Raw genomic sequence first — 22,542 nt, forward strand, 5'->3', positions numbered from 1 at the left:
GCCCAGTAAACGGTCTGCTTACCAATTTTAATTTTAGGATTATACCACAAGGGGGCATAAATTGGACATATGGCACAAGTTTATATTTCTTATGCACTTCCAACCATACCATTTTCGAAAATGTCAAAATAGGGTTTTGCATCTTACCGTGATTATTTACTTTTTGTGATAAAATATCAGTTGGTGTGAATGGAGAGGCAAGCTCTTGTTCTATTAAAATCCAATCTATATTCTTTTTCCCTGCCAATGTTTGCCTAATCTAGCCATTTCAAAAGTGATGCTATAATACTCTATATTGGGAAGGGCTATGTGTTTACATTATTAAACATAATATATCTTTTATTTGTTATGTTTACAAACATCAAGAAGTCACAAACAAGCAGAGACCAAAGCCCGGCGCATGTTTAAACAAGGAAGGTTTATTCATCAAAATTATTTATTAATCAAATAGACATAACATTATTTTTCACATGTACAAAGCACCACAGCGGAAGCCTGATATCACACAGACTCGTCTCATAGCCATCATAACAAAGCACTTCATTTTTACGTGTAGATTCAAGCTGCTCTTCATATTTTTGTCCACCAGATGTCACCAACGAGTAATGAACCCATTTTACAAGCTTCATCTGGCCTTCACTGCCAGGAGGTATACGTCAGTGCTAACATGAGCCATGATGTTGATGCTGTGAATAAAATATTTAACTTCATCAAGGGGAGAAACAGCTGGTTGCACTTTTGATTCATGCTGGATTTTTATTCTCTCAAAGAGGAGAAGTTTCCCCACATGTGGAGACAAGTTCAGAAATATGTTTCCTCTGGTTGGATCTGCCGTCATGTGTGAACAAACATTCTCAGTGATGAAATTTAACAAATCCAGGTCCTCCCTCAGTGATGATCACCTGTTTGTTGTTCTTTATATTTGAACCAGCAAATGCACAGAATGAAAAAATTATATGAAAAAGTTTCATGCATGTTTCTACAGCACAGTGTTGTTTTCTTACTGACGGCTCCTTCTACCTCACATTTATACTGATGTTAAACTAGTTACAGCAAAAATATTAAAAAATGAAAAAAGTGACGGAGATCGAACAAAAAGTCATGTTTGAACTTTTTATTCAATCTCATGTTTGACATTAATTTGACACATTAGAGACTAACACCCATCGATTTCCTCGGCCAGTTCAGGATAAAAACACTGAAGTGCAACAGCTTCCTGCTAATCCTGAGCAACACTTTAGCTTTGCACTGACATTCAATCTGTAGCTGAATGTCTTTTATCACAGCACAGCTGCTGCAAAATAAAAATCCTTCTGGAATTTGACTAGAAAAGCAAACATCTTCTCACTTTATTAACATTTAGAGAAGCATATACACACACGCACAAACCCACACTGTAAAATATAACTTGTTGTTTCAACTTAAAAATATGAGGTAAAGGGCTGCCTTAAAATTTTAAGTTAAGTCAAGAAATAGAGTTTGTTCTTATAACACAACCAATTGTTATCTTAATGAAAAATCACATGTTGTCTAAACTTTCATCTTAGTTTAGTTGACTGAGATTTATTAGTCAGTTCAACTCCTTTAATTGTCATCTTTACTTGGGAAAACCCTTTCAGCTAAATTAAAATAATCTATTGTTTAAACTCTTGTCCTAGTTCAGTTGACTTGGGTTTTTTAGTTAATTCAAATACTTTAGTAGTTCTTTTAACTTAGGAATCTATTTTAGCTTAACTAACATAATCTGTTAGCTAAGTTGATTTAAGTTTATTAATTAACTGAGCTCCTTAAGGTAGCTGAGTGAACTTGTAAATCAGTTTCATTTTAATTATCAGAGTTGATTGACTGGATGTAAAGAAAAATGTGTATTAAACATCTTAAGTTTTGTTTTGTTTTTTTTTGGCTTTCTAACATCCATTTCAGCAAAACTACCTGTTAGGTTTATCTTAGATCTCAGGTTTAAATATCTACATTCCTTTAAATTAATTTTCTGTTGTTTACAGAAAAAAAATAAAACCCCACAGATTCCATTAAAGTCTATCTGATCATTTCATACAGAAAGTTTGTTTTAAGAACATGACAAGACAATTACTCATGAGCACCCAACATTCACCATTTATTGTGCCATCTTAGTCATCTGAGAAACAGAAAAATCAGTGACGTAGCTCATCAGGCTCACAATCCATCAAAACTCAAAGGCTGCTCCCTGTGAAACAATAAATTTGAACTTGGTCTTGAGCCCAGTTTGGGTGAAGATGAAATTCTGACCAATACTCTAGGAGCAGTAGTGATTCTTGTGAAGTAACAACATAAAGTCTGCATTAATGTAATGTATCAACGGGACACTTGCTATTTTAGAAAAGTTATTCTTTACATTTACAAAATTTTTAAACTTCATTGTGCTCAGTCACACCTGTTAGCATAAAACTTGAAATATTGAAATAGTACAAAACCTTTGATAAGTGACAGTAAAGATCAGTTTATAACAACTAAGACATCAAACTCTTGTATTTGTCTTCGTTTACAATTGCAACAAATTCCACAGAACCAATATCTCTGAAAATGACTGCATGCTTCTGAAACATTTGATAATATGGATATTTCAGAAACATTAGTTTGAGTCTGCTCAATTGCAAAACAAAGGAAAAACTACTGACTTGCATGAGATAAGCATCTGCAAAGTCCAGCATTATATTGTTGTTCACATAAGTTTCTTAAACCATGAACAAATGAGTAATTGTCTAATCTGGAATGTAAAGTGTAGTCATTTAGTGACATACAAAAGTGAGAATGAGAACTTGCAAGAATAAAAAAACAAACAGTAAAATAAAAACTGTCCTTAACACTAAGGATCATACAATTACAGTTCTGCATGGCTTTCTGCAAGAGTCTGTTTCTTAGACCATGCACTAGTGAGATGCACTGCCTTCCACCAATGTTCATTAGGATGTTCTGAATGACTTCAAAGATGTCCTTAAGTTCCTTTGGATAGTCTATGTTGAAGGCAAAAAGAAGGCCCATCAGCATGGAAATGGCACTTGAGACATCCCTCAGATTAGACAGGATTACTGCCGCCTCAAGGACAACCAACACATCGATGTCTTCTTCTTTCACCATCGCAATGCCAACTTTCATCCTCTTAGAAAACGTGTCTTCAATACCTGTCGGCTATAAAAGGGTTCAAAGACAAAAAAAAAAAAAAATTACACAATTACAATTACACAATATCCCGTGTGCTTAACAATTCATGTCTTTCCAAAGAAGAGCCATACTGATGCTTTGGATGATGGTGATTGGCTTTGGGTAACACTTATTAGTTGTTAAAGTTTTTTCAGAATGAGATATGCACCCCCATGTTACAAATCCATTTCTTGCTTTAAACAAAGACCATGTTCATAAATAACTGAGCATGTCTTCAATTGCAGAATTCAAACAAAATTTTCAATTTAAATGGTAAATGGCCTGTATTTGTATAGTGCTTTACTAGTCCCCTAAGGACTCCAAAGTGCTTTACACATTCAGTCATTCACACACATGGGTGGATGACTGAATCGTGACTCAAGAGTTGACAGTTCGTCTTATAATTGGAAGGTTGCCGGTTCGAGCCCTGGCTCCGACAGTTTCAGTCGTTGTGTCCTTGGGCAAGACACTTCACCTGTTGCCTACTGGTGGTGGTGCCAGTGTCCGGCAGCCTCGCCTCTGTCAGTGCGCCCCAGGGTGGCTGTGGCTACAATGTAGCTGCCATCACCAGTGTGTGAATTTAAATCTACTTATGCTAAATATTGGCTGTGCTCTAAACCAAATCTGGCTGAGAATACATGAAATGTGCAAACTGCAGCTACACTACAGGATCAGATTATGGCTCCATAGACAATGCTTCTTTAATCAGTTTATTGATTAAAGTTTATTTTTTCCCCCTATATTAACAGCATGAAAAAAGAGCATATAGACATGGCTGAACAGGTTGCATAATTGGCACTGAATATCAACATCCACCTTTACCCAGCTGCCCAATGACTCTCGGCCTGTAACCTTTAATTGCTTACCCAGTCTACACAGTCTCTTTTCCAGGGTCCAGGACATTTCACCAAAGTATTGCCCCCCACAGCTGTAGCAGCCACTGCAGCCCCTTAAATATCCTAATATCTCTGCCATTACAATATACAATGTGAGAAATCAAACGTAAAGCTGAAGTGAACAGTACAGCAGCGAAATGTCAAAGACCCTGGTGAAGACATGAATAAACACAAGACACTAATAATATCAATGCTAGCTTGCCAGTTAGTTTCTCTGAAACCCAGACCAAATCCAGTGTCAAAGATCTTGTAATAATACATTTGGTGAGGAAAAAGTACACATGTACTTTTTAATTTAAAATCCACTGTGGTGCTGTCATTATTAAATTTACTAAAAGAAACAATGCTAACCTTCACAGTCTTGAAAGTGTGTGAGGGATCTTCCTTTAGAAAATGAGGTCCTCTGTCCTCTTCCTTTGTGTAGGGCTCTGGTCAAAGTCAAAAAGAAAACAAAAACACTTTTTAAACAGTGTTTATGAAGCATGTAGTCAGCTCCAAATTCACAGCTTTTTGATGCATAATTCCATCAATATATGATTATCATTGGAGATTTTGAATCAGGCTTATCAGGACATTCAAGTAGAATATGATATCCAACCTACCACCAATATACATAGATTCTGTAAAAGTTACCACACTAAATGTCCAGTTGTGAAATATGATGACAGACTTTACTTATCAGCTTTCTTTCAATGAGTTCATCAGTTGAACTGGATAACCTAAAACTTAAACAAAGGATTAGATTTCGCAGTTGAACACTTACATCATCTCCGAAGCATCTTATGAGCCTAGTTAGCCTTTCTATGCCGCTCTTGATTTTGTACAGCTCCACGAACCTCTCCATAATGGTCAAGCACAGCAAAAAGGAACCCTTTCAGGTCAACAGATGTAAGACGGGCAAATTCTGCTTCAACCTGAGCAATAGAAGAAGAGGGGTGGAGAGTACAGGCAGAATTAAAAAAAGATTCTTTGAGACCCAAATTTAAGCAAACAGTCATCTGAGGCCCATTAGAGAAAACACAAACACACAAAAGCAAACAAACAAAAAGATGCACTTTACCTGCCGTTCAGCAAACAAGGAAGTTCAGAGAACAATAAGCTCTGTCTTGAAATCTTTTAAAGTAGAATGATTGTGAAAATGACTTATGTGATGTAAAACTTTAGTAAACGTGCGATTAAAAGAACACTGAGTAAAAGGACAAGTAACAGTTTCCTTATTCCTCAGATGTTTACCTTGATGAGCAATACTGTTTTAGTCCAACTGCCTCATTAAAGTTACACAACAGGCTTTTTACATTAAAGCCAGCAAGTCCATTACATACTCCCTTTTTAGATCTGAAATACTGTGCAGATTCTGTGTATATGTAGTGGACAGCAATTTACCCCAAAGAGCGCAAAGTTTGCAAGTCCACCTCATTTAAATGACAAAGTCAAATGTGATCATCTAGACCTGTGAAAATAAATTAATGACAAACTTGCAGTTATGGATGTTATTACAACCACAAGAACCTAAACAGTCTGCTCCATTGCTTTTGTTAATGAATCATTTGTTGGTAACACGTCTGAATATTTAGTTTATGCCACCTGCATGTGATCATCAATAGTGCCATATTACTTCTTAAGAAGTACCCTGACACTACAATCTTTATATCATTTGTTCTACAGAGCTATTAAATTACAATATAATCTGAGGTGTTTCCAGTATGACAAAATGCACAAATTGTAACTTACCATTTGACTCCACTGACGAAAATAAATCCCCAGCATCAAGTTTGGCTTCACAGACCTAAAATAAGTAAAATAAAAATATATGTTATAATTATATTGTTTTCGCCATTTATTCATGTTTGCTAATTTTCTGACATATAAACAATGTTAGTTTTGTTACAATACAGAGAATGCAGTTTAATTAAAAGGTAAATTATGCAAAAAAAAAAAAACTTCTGCAGTATACCATGCCAAAAATCAGTGTCTCTGATGCCAATTATTTTATCACTACAGCTCGTTTAGTATGGAAACTCACACAATCTAGTCATACTGATCACAAGAGTTCAAAAATAAGTCAAAATAGTGAGCTGTTGTTAAGCATAAAGCATTTCAGGGTAACAAATAACTGCACAATATAATTAAAGCAAAAAATAAGCACACTGGAGGACTATCTGATAAAAACTAATATAATGCTGGTTTGTAGACCATATTTTGTCTCTGTCCTCAGTGCACTCTTGCAGCTTAGCATGCAGCAGTTAATAACACCTTAAGTGATTACATAGGGGTAAACAGATGACAACAAGCATCCGAGTCCTGCCAAAAAGGTCTTTTTGAACCCAGCCAGTTATTGGAAATATTGCCAAAATGAACTTCCACCAAAATACAACAGCCTGTGAACTTGAAAGGAATTTACAAGTACAGAGACAATATGAAATAAGCTTTATTAATTAGCTGAGTTAGCTTGCTAATATCGCAACAGTGGTTGAGTGCACAACCTTAAAGCTAGCGGCACAATACTTGTGATTTGCTCAGCGCCACATTAAACCCATAAAAAAGGCCATATGTCAGTTTATTAGGTCAAGTTTGGTCATGACACACAAGCTGGACCTTGTCGGCTAAAGTTACATTAGCTAAAGCAAACATTTCGGTAAAAGAGAAAAACACACGTCATGCCATAAATTCAAAACATGTTCCAACTTTTGTAGCTCTCTTTCCTTATAGTTATAACCAATGTTACTCACCTTGAAAGCATATTCCAAAGAAGACGATTAGAAAACGTCCAAGTAAAGTGAGCATGTCGTTAACCGCCAATTCCCCATGATGCACCTCGGTAGCAGTCACGTGAGGCAGTTTTGAATCCTGCTGTGCTCAACTTACCCGCATTGTCAAGTTCACATAAGTTTCTGATTTAGCTGGACATGAGTTTTCAAGTTAGCTTTTTTTGGTGTAATTGGGACGTTTTTAACTTGTTATAACAACAACTTCAGTCATCTATCGTCAAACTGATATAGAATAATATGTTGAAATAACAAACAGCTAGAATTACATTTTACAGTGCAGTCGCAACAGTTTTTCATTAAGGCTTGTGCACTCTTAAGCTTTCTGTCAAATGGCAGGAATATAAAAAAATACATCAACAGTTAACAGCAAAAATATAATTAAAAAAAAAAGAAATTAACTAAGCCAAAAACAACATATTAGAGTTTCTTAATCATTTCTATGACAAGCTTTCAACTGAATATGAAATATAATACAAACTTGATACTTTAACAAGTCCTAAATTTAGAGTTAAGGTTTCTCTTTGGGGCATTTTAAATTTGCTTGTCTCATTATTCATCAAATTTTTTTTTCCTCTTCAGAGGGGACAGGTTTTTGGAGTTCCAATTATTTTAATCTGTTATGATAAAAACAAAACATGAACCTCAGAGAAACTTTGTTTAGTGAATTCTTGATAAAGCTGCACACTGAAAATGGGAAAGGATTCAGGAGGAGCCATGAAACTGCAGCAGGAGAGGAAACACTGAGATGATCAGTAAATGATCAAATTAAAGTTAAAATGATGGAAATGTGACTATGCACTGTATTATTAACATGGGGACAGTTACAGTGTCCTCATCACTACACAGTGATTTTAAAATGGCAATTTTTCTATTTTATTTTCAACAACACAGAAATTTTTTAACTTTGGAGGGAAAAAAAAGTTAAAAGTGAAAATAGAAAGGATGGAAGCACGTTATTAATTATAGATCCTAATTCCTTATATGAGGACAACAAAACTCCAGCATCTCTAAATGATGAATAATGATGATGAAATATAAACACAGAACAGTGTGAAGCTAAAACTTGGTGAGGATGTGAAAGATGCAGGTAGAAGAAACAGTCGTGTAATTTTAAACCATGAACGTGACGCAGAGTGAAGGTTGGACTGTGACAGTTTGGGTGATGTTCAGGTTTGACTCTGACTCTGAAGTACTCTGTGATGTTGGAGAGTAAAAATAAAAATTTTAACCTTTGACTCAAAACTCTTGACACGTCCTCTCTCTGAGGGAGCGTCCTGAGCCAAGATGAACAGAGTTAACTCAAAATGTTTTTCATTAGAAACCAGAGAAAAGTCGCACAACAAAAAAAGAGCCAACATGTCCTGTTGTGATTAAACTCTCAGCTGAATCAAAGACAAAAAACAAAAACAGGTTTCAAATATGACCAATTCACACTTTTTAAGGTTGTTCAGAGGTGGGAACAGTCTGCAGCGGTGTGGAGCGGCCATTTTCTCTTCTTTGTTAACCTGCAGGAACAAAATGAAAATATTCAAGAAACACACAACTACACTGTTTCTATTCACTCAGTGTGTGACCAAAGTGATTATTTTCTTTGACATAAATCAAAGATTAAGATCTAACATGAGGGAGTTATAAAGAATCTGTGATGTTCCTGCCAACAAATGATGAATGTTGATATAGTACATAAGTAAAACTCACCTTTCTTCAAAAAGCAAGCTCTAACTCACACTTTAACAACAGCAACAATAACACCGATGATTATGGCAGTCCATACAGGGAGCACTGAAACAGAAGAGAAAACATTGGTGTAACTCAGACTGTGACTGCATGTCAGGAACAAACAGCAGGTTTAAACAGTGAGCTCAGTGATGTCAGCATTGATCTAACTTCCTGTTTCCTCCTGCTCGTCTCCACAGCTAACAGTTTGGTTCTGATTCTGCTCTGAGCTGTGAGGATGATGATGTTGGAGCTTCCTCCTCTATAAAGGATGTTTGAATCTCTGGGCTGCTGCTCAGAGACTCCTGCTTTCCTCCTGCTGAGCCTCCTTTCCTTAACATTACTTCTAAAAACACATTTTTATAGACCGACTTTAATATGATCTCTTTTGAAAACACACTGTGTATAAAATGAAGCACCAAATTAAAGATTTAGTTTAAGCTGTTAGGATTAAACCTGTTTTCAGACACTAACACTTCACTGTTCCTGTGAGTCATTTACTTTTCACTGCTGTTACAGTTTCTACCTCCAGGAAAACAAATCTTCTTTTGCGATCAGCTTTATTTTGAAAAACTGTTGGCTCTTCTGATGAACACGCTGGCACTGAGCACTAACTCTCAAACTAAACTCTATGAGAGTGCAGTGAAGCGACCCTTCCTGAATATATGTTTGACATATTTACCAAAAGCTGAGAGTTATTCTTTAACAAAGACACAGCTGTGATCATCTTCATCAGCAGGATAACAAAACTAAAGGACAATTTAAGGAGTTTTCTGTGTTCTGGTTTCAGATGAAGATGATGATGAAGATGATTTATTTCCTAAATTAGAAACCTGAACTTGTAGAGTTTATTTGCTGCTTTCATTTCCATTTTCCCTTTAAAACCTTAAACCTCTGACTTTATCTTGGTTCTGTTTGTGTTGAAGCTTCATCTGCACAAACATATTTGTGACCTCACTGAAAGCCACACAGGAAATAATTAAAGGTTTATTACAGGTTTATATTATCCTGCAGTCAAAAATCTTCAGAGTGTGTTCAGGATAATAAATTATTAAACACTAGGACACCTTCTGACCTTTTAGGTAATAAGCGATCATGAAATAACATAATTTCCTTGGAGATTATTAAAGTGTTCTGATTCTGAAAACAAAGTTGTATCTCCCTCATATCAGAGTGTGTAACTGCTCTCATCCTCTGAGACTGAAAAGTGTTTCTTTTTTCTGATCAGCTGTTTTACAGCTAAAACCTTCAGTGAGATTTTGGTACATTTGGCTCAATAGTTATTTTTTCACTTTCAGGTTGAATGTCCCTGCACACTGCCTCCACCCTCATCCTCTAACTGCATCAGTAACACTGAGTAACACACTATGCCATCACAGTGTTTGATCTCTGATGTCTTTCAAATCAGGGAAGATAAAATAAACATTACAATAGAAATAAAAAAAAAAAAAGCTTTATAGCTTTTCTTCAGAACAGAGTTGAGCACTGCTTACAGAGAGCTCACAGGTTAGCTGCATTAAATAAATAAATGTTCAACTGAAATTAAAATGTGATTATTTTTGCAGCCCTGTTATTTAACAATGTTATAAAGTACATGTTTGCAGGACGCTGGTACTGCAGCACCATAAAGTTTGATCTTCTATTCATTTGAATTTGAATAAATTTGTTGTGTTCAGCTTTTTCTGACACTTGGATTTTTCAGGATAATCTAAACCTGTTTGAAGTCAGTAAATGTTGATGTGTCACAGCAATGAACTATAATAACTGGTGTTCCTAATATTCTGACCCACACACAGAAGTGTCTGAAAGCTATTAAAAATCTTTAAAGCTGGATGAGTGATGGAATTTAAAACAAATCAAATTATTAATAATATAAATGACCCCCAGTTACACTGTGCTGTAAAGGTTACTAACAACACAATAAAATCTGAACGCACTAAATCACAGCAGGAAAATATGAGTAAATCAAAGGCTTTGGGACAGATTTACTCAACTAGACAAATTATTGTGATGATGCAATAGCAGAATGAGCTTCTAACAGTGTGTTACTTATATATAAATAAGTCAAATTTTATTTGTGACACACAGTACAACATGCACTGACACGCTTGTGTCCGAACTGCAAACAGGCTGCAGACGTGGCCGCGCCATTCCAGTCAGTTTACTTCAGTAATAACCGTCATTCTGTCATGAGCAGCAGAGCTCAGGATTTATCCAGTGAAGAGCTGCAATATTACAAAATATACCACCTGAAATCTACACACCTGACCTGTATGATGTGTGGATGAACACCAAACACGACTTAGTTACTGTGTCACATCGGTAAATGTGCGATTGCTCCGGTAAATAGAGAATACAGAAACAGCAGTTCTGTGTTACAGTCGGCTTCCATTACCATGACTGGCCTGTGTTACTTTTGTATGAGATTACTTTGGAGGCACTTGTTTGTCTAAGCCAACACTGCCACCTACTGGCAAAACTCAATATCGCCTTAGTGCCACATCAGGTTAGAGTAAATGAGCTTTTTCTCTGTACTGTGATGTCAAACTACTGTCACAACAAAAACAAAAAAGGATGATGTGGTGTGGGGGTCGACCACCTAAAAACTACTTTGACAAGAACTCTGAAACTTGTTTTTAATGTGTAAAATCATCAGGGTGCCACACATTCAGTCCTATTAACAGCTGAATTTGACAGATATTTAAATTTTGGTTTGTTACAGAGTCAACAGAAAGAAGTTCGCTGTGTGCGCCCTGCTGAGAGAAAGACAGCTCAGTTCTGCTCTGCTCAGTTTCATGAAAGGTCCTAAAGCAAGGTTTCAACACTGCTCTAACAGCACTGAGTCGGTTACACACTCATTCTTATAAAATCTCCCTCTCTCCTTCAAAATAAACACTTCTAGAATAAACCTTGACAAACTTTAAAGTTCCATTTTACTCCTGAGATCTGAAAATATAAGGTTAACTTAGGTTTACGTATTGTTTGTTTTTTTCAGAAGCTGAACATGATAAATCTTCTGCAACACTTTACAAGTGTTTTTTAAATAAATAACAGATCCATATAATAAAATAAAATCTTAATTCTGACTTGGCAAAAGCTTCCAGTCTCACAGAAAAACATAAACGAACTGGAAAACTAAATTATTCTGTCAGTTCCAAATAAAGTTGCTACTATAAAGAAATCAGAGAAATGTTTATGGCCATGGAGTTGGTCATGTCTTGGTATCTTGTTGTGGTGTTACTGGTATTTCAACAGTTTACAGCACATGCTGCTCTGCTTTGTTATCAGACTTTGTTTAGACAACAGCCGTGTTTGATATCACTGTCTGTTAATATTTGTTAACATTTTCTGTCAGTTTGTCTTTTATCACACTCACACTAGTGTGTAATACTCCAAACAATAGGGCCCTAATGTCTGATCCTCATGTGCTTTTGGCATCAACCTAAACTGACGTCACTCTAACTCTATTCCAACCATATGATTGGTTCAGCACCACGTTACTATCATTGTCATTGGCCTTTCAGTTTGTGTCTAAAAACATGGATGGAATGAGATCCATTAACTTTATACTGACCATGTTTTATATTGCTGTGAATGAAAGTTTTTGCATGATAAATATTTTTATCATTTTATTGTCCAGTTCTAGTTCTCATTTACAAGACCTGCATAACATAACCAGGTAGGAACACAATGTGATGCATGTTTTGTTGTCTACCTTTTACACATTGTTAAGGAAACTAATATTGGCTTGATTGGATTCTCAGCTCTTCTTTTTCCTTTTTTTTTTGCCTGCCCTGTTCATTACTTTAGCCATCAGAATTATTGTCTGAAGGCTAAGACTCTTCTTTCTCCATGTCAAGTTCTCATACAGTCGTCTCTGTCCCCTCACCAATTACCAGATTGTCTATAAACTCTGATTTTTTTTCCAGGACTTCATGTTCTTCCTAACTGATCTCCTCACTGTGCTGCTTCCTAATGTTAATACTTTGTGTTTGTTTACCTTGCTGACTGCCCACCTGTGAATGACATCAAGCAAATGATGTAATGTATGAATCAACATTAGGATTCTGGACTTTACCTTGTGGTGCAGAGTCACTCTTCTCTGTGGAAAAAAAAGGTACAAAAGGTTCTTTTTATAAAAGTGTAGCAGACAAAGATGCATAAATATCAGAGAACATAATCAATTTGAGAAAATTGAGGATAAAATTGTGTAAAAGGTTGAAATAGTGACCAAAATATACATTCATCAATAAATACACAAGGAAATGATGTTGGAGGCTCATAAAAAATATAATAAAACAAGAAACTATGACAACCATGACAGTAAATTTTGTGGAATTAACAACAAACTGCATGCTGAAAATATTAATAAATCACATTTGCATTATTTATTTAAATATTTTTCTTTTTAATGTTAAACTCCTGCAAATACATATGAGAGAAGGCCAGCCACAAAAATCACAGCAGCTTTTTCTAAATCCATCACAGGATATCTGTATGAAGTTCATGAGATTATTGTGTGTGTGTCATTCCAGTCTTTCAGAGACGTCTTTCTGTCATGTCCCTTCATACTGCCTCACTCCTGCTCTTATAGCTGCATCAGTTGTCAAGCGAGGTGGGACTGAAAGAGATTGAAGTCCCCCCCTGGTAGGATCTCCCCTCTCAGATTGGTCCTGGGTAAGGGACCAGACAGTGAACATTTCAAAAGACCCCTATGAGTGAAAAATCCAGGGAACACCCTGCCCAGGATAGCGTTTCTGGGCCCCGGCCCAGAGAAGGAACCACGAGCACATGGTGGCCTTAGCCTATATCCCTTCTTCAGCCAATGACTGTAGAAAAAAATGGACGACGCGACTCCGCCTCCTCCCATTGTGCAAAAATGAAGCCAAAATATCCCGCTTGTGGAGGCTGCCATCTTGCATTTTTGGAGCCAGAGTCTGCGCAGTAGTGACTTGAGGTGGAGCGACTGTGTCACACTCTCACCCACACATCTGCTGGACGTGACCGCAAACATGCCCTCCTACACTTTTTACGTAGCCTGGCTGCTGCAGTTTATCTGCTGATGGGTTTACCGCGACTGACGACTCATTTAATTAAGGTAAATACAACCATGTCACTGTTATAAAAAAGACACACAGATTATCATCTTATAGTTCTACAACATCTAAAATCACTCTGTTGTTAATTCGTTTGCTAGATTAACTGCTAGCATACCCAATGTGTTGGAGGCTTGTTGCTAGCGATGCTACACACCTTTTACTCTAATAGTCTGTATTATTGAATGATTCAGCACTCCTGAGTTTTTCTTATCCATCTTTAGACAGCGATGAGATCATCTGCACACTCTACAGAAGCCCAGAGTTACTGTTAATATCAAAAATATAATGCTGTGCTTTGAGATTTTAACATAAGACTGTGAGTGTAATGGATCTAAAACGGTTTAAATCTTCAGAGCCGTCTACAGCCTGGTAACATGGAAACTTTAAAAACAGCAGCAGAACGTTTCAGTAAGAAAATCTCCCGGAGCCACCATTCCCCCGAATTTCTCCCGATTTTCCACCCGGACAACAAAATTGAAAAACCATATTCCAGATTGGCCCGGCCAATTCCAGTTTCCAACAATGGCTACTACTACTGCAGCTACTTAGTTTTAATATTACTCTTTCTGGGTCGCAAAATAAACTTTTAACATATTTTCAGGTGAGAATGTAGCTGTGTAAACTTCAAATATCTGAGCCGGGGAGAACAGCAAACTCCCGGCTCATTGTTTTCAAACTCTGACCCCTCTGTCTCTGTCCCTTACGCTGCTGTTTTTACTCAGTTTGATCTTGTGACACTCTCCACTTTAGAGGATGTGGTTCACCATATTAAGCCCACAGGTTCCCCTCGGGATCCTTTCCCTCCACAATTCTTTAAAGAAATTTTTCTTAGTATACGACAGTATGTCCTTGACATTATTAACAGCAGTCTGTCTTCTGGTATGGTTCCTGCAAATTTCAAACATGCAGTAGTGCAGCCACTGCTTAAGAAACCTGGCCTTGATCACACAGTTTTAGCGAACTATAGGCCTATTTCCAAGCTGCCTTTACTCTCCAAGGTTTTAGAGAAAATTGTTTTTAGTCAACTGAAAGATTGTCTAGATGATAATGGCATCTTTGAGGTTTTTCAATCAGGTTTTAAAACCCTTCATAGCACAGAATCTGCATTATTAAGGGTTTTTAATGACATCCTTCTGGCATGTGATTCTGGTAACCATGTTGTTCTTGTCTTGCTTGACCTAACTGCTGCCTTTGACACAGTAGACCACAATATTCTAATTTCTTGATTAAATGATGTAGTGGGTATTGATGGCACTGCACTTAATTGGTTTAGGTCGGGGGTCAGCAACCTTTCACATCCAAAGAGCCATTTGGACCCGGTTTCCACGCAAAAGAAAACACTGGGAGCCGCAAATACTTTTTGACATCTAAAATGAAGATAACACTGTATATATTGTTTTTTACCTTTATGCTTTGTGTGAAAAACTAAGGTGTGCTGCTTATGAAATCCTTGAAGTGCTAATGAGAAAATTACATTTTATGTAATTAACACATTTTGAACTCTTAAAGAAATATAACAAAAGGAAAGACACCCAACTGAACTAAAATGATCCATGAAGCAAACAAAAACTGTGAGCCGCCACCAATGTTCCCTCTAATTTTTCATGTGTCTGAGCGAACACACAAACTCCCTGAGCGATCCCGTGGACCACTGTGAGCAACAGCAGACGTGTGCACTGTGGTCACGCCAGCGTCGAATCCATCCAAGTTACATGGTTTATTAAAATAATCACATTACAGCATTTACATTTATGTTAGACTACTTTTAATTAACTGCTTTATCCCACTTACAATGAAAATTTAAAAAAAAATCTTGTTCATGACCTGTGTGGTATGTTAACACTATTGGAAGTAAAAATAACTTGAACTCCAATTTCGAAAACACAACTTTCTTTTTTTTTTTTTTTTTTCTTTTTTTTAAATAAAGCTCTGACTTGTATTATGAGTCTGTGGTCTGGGAGAGAGTCCTGTAACTCTCTGTCTGCAAAATACAGTAAATAAAGACCAATGTTGGGCAATTAATTATATAGTTACTTCTTCAAAAAAGTAACTGAGTTTTGCAAACAACAAAGTTTTTTGCAGCTGTTTACCTAAAAATGCAGCCAAGGCGTTTTTTAAATAAACATTTCAAACTATTTACAGAACAATCAGCTGTTCTGCATCAAATTTGATGCCACACAAATTATTTGTGCCACTCCAAAAAATTATTTGTGTCCACTATGAGATAAAGGAGAACAACAGCCTGATACCTGCAGGCCTGACAACAGGAGATGTATCACTCCTGTAACACCTGCAACATTCAGCAGTCGCCTCATTGTTCTGACACACACAACAAAACTATTGACTACACTACACACTAACTACACACTAACTACACAAGATTTGAGCTAAACGTTGCAAATCTCTCACATCTCAAAACACCGCCGTCACTCCTAAAACTTCTTCCCGTTTCTTAACAACTAAATGCCATGTTTTGATTGGTCGACATGGTACATTTTTCGACCAATAGGAAAGGGTGGGGTGTTTTGGTTTCGTCTTTGCTCACAGGCGGAGAGTGCTTTCGAGCGTTTTCCTTATAAAACGCAGTTTTTACCGTTTCTTCCCGCAGTAAATATAAACAACGATAGTATTCAGGAAGAAAACCAAACATTGCAGATATTTTTATCATAACTCTGGTTTTACGTGGCCTATCAACACAATTTAAAAGCTGGTATAAAGTCCACACTTTTTCCGTCAATTGTTCCGTCTGTCCTGCTCACATCTCCAATGGTTGTATACGTTGTCATTAACGTGGCTTCACTCCACATCAGCCACGCCGCTTTGCTAGCTAAAACACCGGTGTCGGCACATATTTACTTTAATTTCAATTCAGGTTAGAATTCTTTTTGTGTGCGCAACACAGATTTTCTCTGCGCAGAGACTGTGCCAACAGTGCGCAATTGCGCACGTGCGCAGCTTAGAGGGAACATTGGCCGCCACCCTTATATCACCTTTGGGCTTTTGGAGCCTTGACATGACTTTTAAAAAATAATTGGGAAAAAAAGCACTATGCTGCTAAAAAATGAAAAATAGCAAAATTCTGCCTAAATATGTATTTTACCTGGTTAATGTGTGTGGCGGGGCGTGGTCTGCAGCGCCGCTGCAGGGGAGGCAGACGCACCTGAGCGACACCCACAATCACGCCTCACCGCCTTAACGTCTGTGTCGGGCTGTGAGCTGAAAAGCTACAGCCGGCTGTATGCATTCAGCAACCGTGTGTGAAAAGTGGTCAATAAAGAGATGCTGAAAAGCGTGTTCATGGAAACATCGTCGGGTCTGCCGTGATATGTTTACAATGGGACTTCTGCTCCTGAACCTCTGCGCACAGCGTCTGCAAATCGGGGCTGTACGAAGTCACTTTCATCTTTACGCAGGACTGTAAGCTGTCATCTGTGAGGCGTGAGCGGTGTTTGTTTGTAACATAGTTCACGGTGGAGAATAGCTGCTGACATAATGTGGATCTGAAGATCCATAATTGGCCTACCTGGGGTTGAAAGTCTCGATAAATGCACGGCGTTTCGGCGGGTACACCGGCTTCCGCGAGTGTGACGCTTATTTTGAGCGATGAAAAAATAAAAGAATATAATTGTATTTTTATATTTCAATATCACAATAATCTTCCAAGTTAAAAAAGAACTAACATAAATAAAATACACTTCAGCTAAATACTTCTAATTTATTTTCCCAAACCACGCAGAGCTGCAGTATAGGGACTAAAGAGCCGCATGTGGCTCCGGAGCCGCAGGTTGCCGACCCCTGGTTTAGGTCTTATTTGTCAGATAGAACCTTATCTGTCAGCCTTCTCAGTTTCGAATCATCTTCTTCTCCTCTGTCATGCGGCGTCCTACAGGGCTCAATTTTAGGGCCACTGCTCTTTTTATTGTATCTATTGCCTCTGGGCAATAGATACAGTAATAGACCTAGTGGTCCCTGTGAGTCCTCCTCTGTTGATGTAGGATCCTTGGAAGTCTATTTTAAACCTGTTGTTACTGACCTTGGTTTTAAGTTGGACAGTGATTTTAAATTGGACAACCAAATCAGAACAGTGGTGAAGTCCAGTTTTTATCATTTAAGGTGACTGGCAAGAGTAAAATCTTTTCTTTCGAGGCAGCACTTTGAAACAGTGATCCATGCTTTTATTTCTTCCCGCCTGGACTACTGTAACTCACTTTATGTGGGGGTCAGTCAGTCGTTGCTCTCACGTCTGCAGCTGGTTCAAAATGCGGCTGCACGACTCCTAACAGGAACTCAAAAAAGAGAGCATATAACCCCCGTGCTAGCCTCTGCACTGGCTGCCTGTGTTTTTTAGAGTTCATTTTAAAATTCTCATGTTTGTTTTTAAATGCCTTCACAGTCTTGCCCCGCCTTACCTCTCTGAGCTTCTTCATCCCCACACACCCTGTCGGTCTCTCCGGTCAGCTGACCAGCTGCTCCTGGAGGTACCGAGATCCAGCAGGAAGCTCAGAGGGGACAGGGCCTTCTCTATCGTGGCTCCAAAATTATGGAATAATTTGCCCTTGCACGTTAGAGAGGCCCCTTCACTGTCCGCTTTTAAATCACGTCTTAAAACCCACTTTTATTCCTTGGCTTTTAACCTCAGTGAGACTTAGTTTCCATTTTAATGAAGTAGTTATTTAATTAAGGATTTCACTCTTCTTTTATTTGGTTTTTATTTATATCTCATGTAATTTTATTTTACATTTCCAATGTACAGCACTTTGTGTCAGCTGTGGTTGTTTTAAAGTGCTTTATAAATAAAGGTGATGATGATGATGATAAAACCCCCGTGGTCTTTCGCTACTCAGGTTAAACATGATATATAAGTATCTTAGATAATTTAAATATGTTGTTGTTTGGCTTTTTTCTGTTTTATTTGTTCCTGAGTAAATTGGTTTGGCTGAGATTATAGATTATAGTTTTCACACAGCTGAATAAACATCAAACGGAAAACTGATTAATCAGAAGTGTGAGATGATCAAGAATTTATGCCAGTGTCCTGTTATATTTTAGATAGAAAGAAGCAGACGGCCGAGTCTATTAAACTCCACTGAGACAGCAGTTTGGACACCCCTAAAATCTCTATCGTTGGCCAAATTCATATAGTTTCAACCATATACTGTTTATACCGCCCACCCCTAGTTCCTGTGCAAAATGACTAACCAGAAGCTACAGTCTCAGTGACACAAACCTCTTAATTCGGACACACAGGAGTTTTCTTTTAGTTTATAAGTTTTAGCACAAAGCCAACAGCAAATCTGGAAACTAGCTCAAAGACGACTTCAGACAAAAATATTTTGGCCACAGAGAGACAGGTAGAGTTAGAAATGGGGGATACAATCCTACAAGCCTGCAAGTTGATGTACACTCAGCTGTAACATTATTTTGAGCTCTCGCTAGCTTTGATTGATTGATTGATTGAATCTTTATTTTGAACATGTTGAAAAAGTACAACAAAATAGAATTAAAAGAGACAAATGAACAAAACAAAACATAAGGAAAACAAGCAACCACAACTCCAAATAACTTTCATGTTCAAAAAGGAGCAGGAAGAAGCATAAGCTTATTTAATCCCACCCCTTTTCCACTATCTAGTATCAATAGACTACAGAAATACCTCCTTGCAATTACATTATGTCATGTGTATTTTTTCTTTTTTTCTTTTTTTTTTTTCTTTTTTTTTTTTATATATACATATATGTTTCTATCTATCCATACATACGTATATACACATACGCACATATACACATTTTCACTAACCCCATTAACACCTGAAGGATACACAACCTACAAATATATATATATACCCATACCAATATACCCGTGCACCCGCACATACATGAAAATATTAGACAAGAACACCCTGTCAAATCTCTACCTCTTCCCTGTACCCTGTAAAAACCATATCCTTAAACCGCTTTTTAAACTGCGCCATGCTCGGACATTGCTTCATATCTTTACTTAGTCTGTTCCACAGCTTCACTCCACACACAGAGATGCAAAAACTTTTTGATGTTGTACGGATACGAGGATGTTTTAAATTTAATTCCCCCCTCAAATTGTATCCCAGTTTCCTTTTAGAAAACATTTTTAGAATATTGTCAGGAAGCAGGTTGTTTATTGCTTTATATATAATTTGTGCAGTGAGAAAATGAACCAGATCTGTGAATTTTAGAATTTTTGATTTTAAGAATAGTGGATTTGTATGATCTCTGTAACCAGTTTTATGGATTATCCTTATGGCCCTTTTTTGTAATATAAAGATTGATGATAGCGAACATTTGTAAGTATTGCCCCAAACCTCTGCACAGTAATTCAAATACGGTGCAATCAGGGAACAATAGAGAATGTGGAGTGATTTGTGGTCCAGAATGTGTTTTACTTTACTCAAGATTGAGATACTTCTTGAAATTTTGTTATGTATATGATTTATATGAGACTTCCAGTTTAATTTATCATCTACAATCACACCAAGAAACTTATGTTCAAGTACTCTTTCAATTTCCACACCATCTAACTGAATCTGCACTTGTGCATTTCTAAGGGAATTCCCAAATAAGATTATTTTAGTTTTACTTAGATTTAGCGATAGTTTGTTCCTGTTAAGCCATTTTTTAATTTTGCACATTTCTGAAGTAATTGTATCCTGCAGCTCCTTTAGATTCCCCCCAGAACAAAAAATATTTGTGTCATCTGCAAATAATACTAATTTTAATATATCAGATGCCTTACAAATATCATTTATATAAATAATAAATAATTTTGGACCCAGTACAGAGCCTTGTGGAACACCACAAGCAATGTCCAAGCATGATGAGGAATGGACACCCAGCTTCACAAATTGTTTCCTGTCACTTAAATAATTTTTCACCCACTGCAGTACAACCCCCCTGATCCCGTACCGTTCCAGTTTATTAACTAATATGTCATGATTGATTGTGTCGAATGCTTTCTTGAGATCCAGAAATACTCCAGCTGCATACTGTTTCTGATCTATAGCATTCGTAATCTCCTCAATTGATTCGATTAATGCCAGAGATGTTGATCTTTTTGATCTGAATCCATATTGACTGTCAGAGAGTAATTTATGTTTATCTAAGAATTTGTCTAATCGTTTATTAAACAGGTTTTCTAGTATTTTGGAGAATTGTGGTAGTAAAGAAACAGGCCTGTAATTTGTGAAGTGGTGTCTATCCCCAGTTTTATACAGCGGCACAACTTTAGCTATTTTCATTTTGTTTGGCACTTTTCCCGTCTGAAATGATAAGTTGCAAATATATGTTAGAGGTCCTACAATTCCTTCAATGACCTTCTTGACGATTTTCATGTCAATATCATTACAATCAGTAGATGTTTTATATTTACACATGTGTACAATGTCAATTATTTCTTTTTCCTCCACTGATGTGAGGAACATTGAGTTAGGGTTCCTATCAATCAGGCTTTCACTACAGTCCACTGATGGCAGTGACTCAGGAATTTGTTCTGCCAGTTTTGGTCCAATATTTACAAAATAATGATTAAAGCTGTTGACCACATCAGCAGTGTTTTCCATAATATTGCCATTGTCGATAAAGTATTGAGGATAACTTTGTTGTCCAGAATTATTTTTAATGATACCATTTAAAACATCCCATATTCCCTTCATATTATGTTTATTATTGTTCAATATTTTACTATAATACTCCTTTCTACATACACGTATAATATTGGTCAACTTATTTTTGTATTTTTTATATTTATTTTCAGCATCTTTTGTTCTTTGTTTTAGGAATTCCCTATAGAGTGTATTTTTCTTTTTACATGCATTTTGTAAACCCTTAGTGATCCATGGTCTATCTGAATATTTGTGCTTTCTGTTGTATTTTATTGTTGGACAGTTTTTATCGTACAACTCCATGAATATTCTTAAAAATATGCCATATGCAATATCAATATCAGTTTCTTTGTACACATTGTCCCAGTCCTGATTTAATAGATCGTTCTTAAGTGCATTCATAGTTTCTTCTGTCCTTACACGTCTGTATCTCAGTTGTTCTTCATGCTGATTTTTCTTATAATTAGTGTCATAAACTGCAAAAACTGGCAGGTGATCACTGATGTCATTAATTAATATTCCGCTCACAATGTTGTTTTCCATATTGTTAGTGAAAATATTGTCAAGTAAGGTGGCACAATGTGGTGTAATTCTGCTAGGCCTGGTTATTTTAGGATGTAAACTCAAACTGTACATAGTGTTTAGGAATTCGTCGGTCATTTTATGCTTTTTCGGATTCAACAGGTCAATATTAAAATCACCACAGATAAACATAACTTTTTGATTTGTTTTAGAGAATATTTCCACTATGAAATCATTAAATACTTGAATACTAGAGCCAGGTGTTCTATATATACAGCTAATTATTACATTTTTCTCTTTTTCCTTATAAATTTCAATTGTTATACATTCTAATAAATTATCAATTACAGTTGTCATACTTTCTACCACCTTGTAATTTAGGTTTTTATCCACATACACAGCTACTCCCCCTCCACTCTTGTTCTTTCTATTTACAAAATTCACATCATATCCCTCCAGTCCAAAGTCCAGTCCTTTCTCAGCATTGATCCATGTTTCAGAAATGGCAATGATTCCAAATGGATTTGTCAACTCATTTAGATATTCCTTTATATTGTTGAAGTTGGCATACAGACTTCTGCTATTAAAATGGATTATTGATAATTTATTTTCCGTGTTGATGGTGTGTTTAAACTGTTCATCAGTGAAGTAGCAGCAGTTACTGCTGATGTTGTAAAAGAAATTATTTTCCGGGTCTATATCCTTTTGTAAGTCTAGAGCATTATGGT

At 36.7% G+C, this 22,542-nt stretch overlaps 1 protein-coding gene across 2 annotated transcripts in view; it reads right to left on the minus strand.

Moving 5' to 3' along the window:
- Window positions 1–4,868: 4,868 nt before the first annotated feature.
- LOC134627351 (butyrophilin subfamily 1 member A1-like) overlaps window positions 4,869–22,542 on the minus strand; it is a 52,744-nt gene continuing 35,070 nt past the window's right edge. Inside the window, exons 4-8 of one of the 2 annotated variants that reach the window (XM_063473358.1) lie at window positions 12,639–12,662; window positions 8,543–8,626; window positions 6,806–8,349; window positions 5,808–5,862; window positions 4,869–4,990 (exon numbers count right to left, since the gene is read on the minus strand). In XM_063473358.1, the coding sequence (XP_063329428.1) occupies window positions 8,568–8,626; window positions 12,639–12,662 (83 nt within the window). In that variant the 3' untranslated portion in view covers window positions 4,869–4,990; window positions 5,808–5,862; window positions 6,806–8,349; window positions 8,543–8,567. Of the gene's footprint in view, window positions 4,991–5,428; window positions 5,527–5,807; window positions 5,863–6,805; window positions 8,350–8,542; window positions 8,627–12,638; window positions 12,663–22,542 lie in introns of those variants that run through there. The other variant, XM_063473359.1, reaches the window with a different exon arrangement.

The sequence above is a fragment of the Pelmatolapia mariae genome, linkage group LG5, assembly GCF_036321145.2.
Source record: "Pelmatolapia mariae isolate MD_Pm_ZW linkage group LG5, Pm_UMD_F_2, whole genome shotgun sequence".
In the NCBI taxonomy this organism is placed as follows: Eukaryota; Metazoa; Chordata; class Actinopteri; order Cichliformes; family Cichlidae; genus Pelmatolapia; species Pelmatolapia mariae.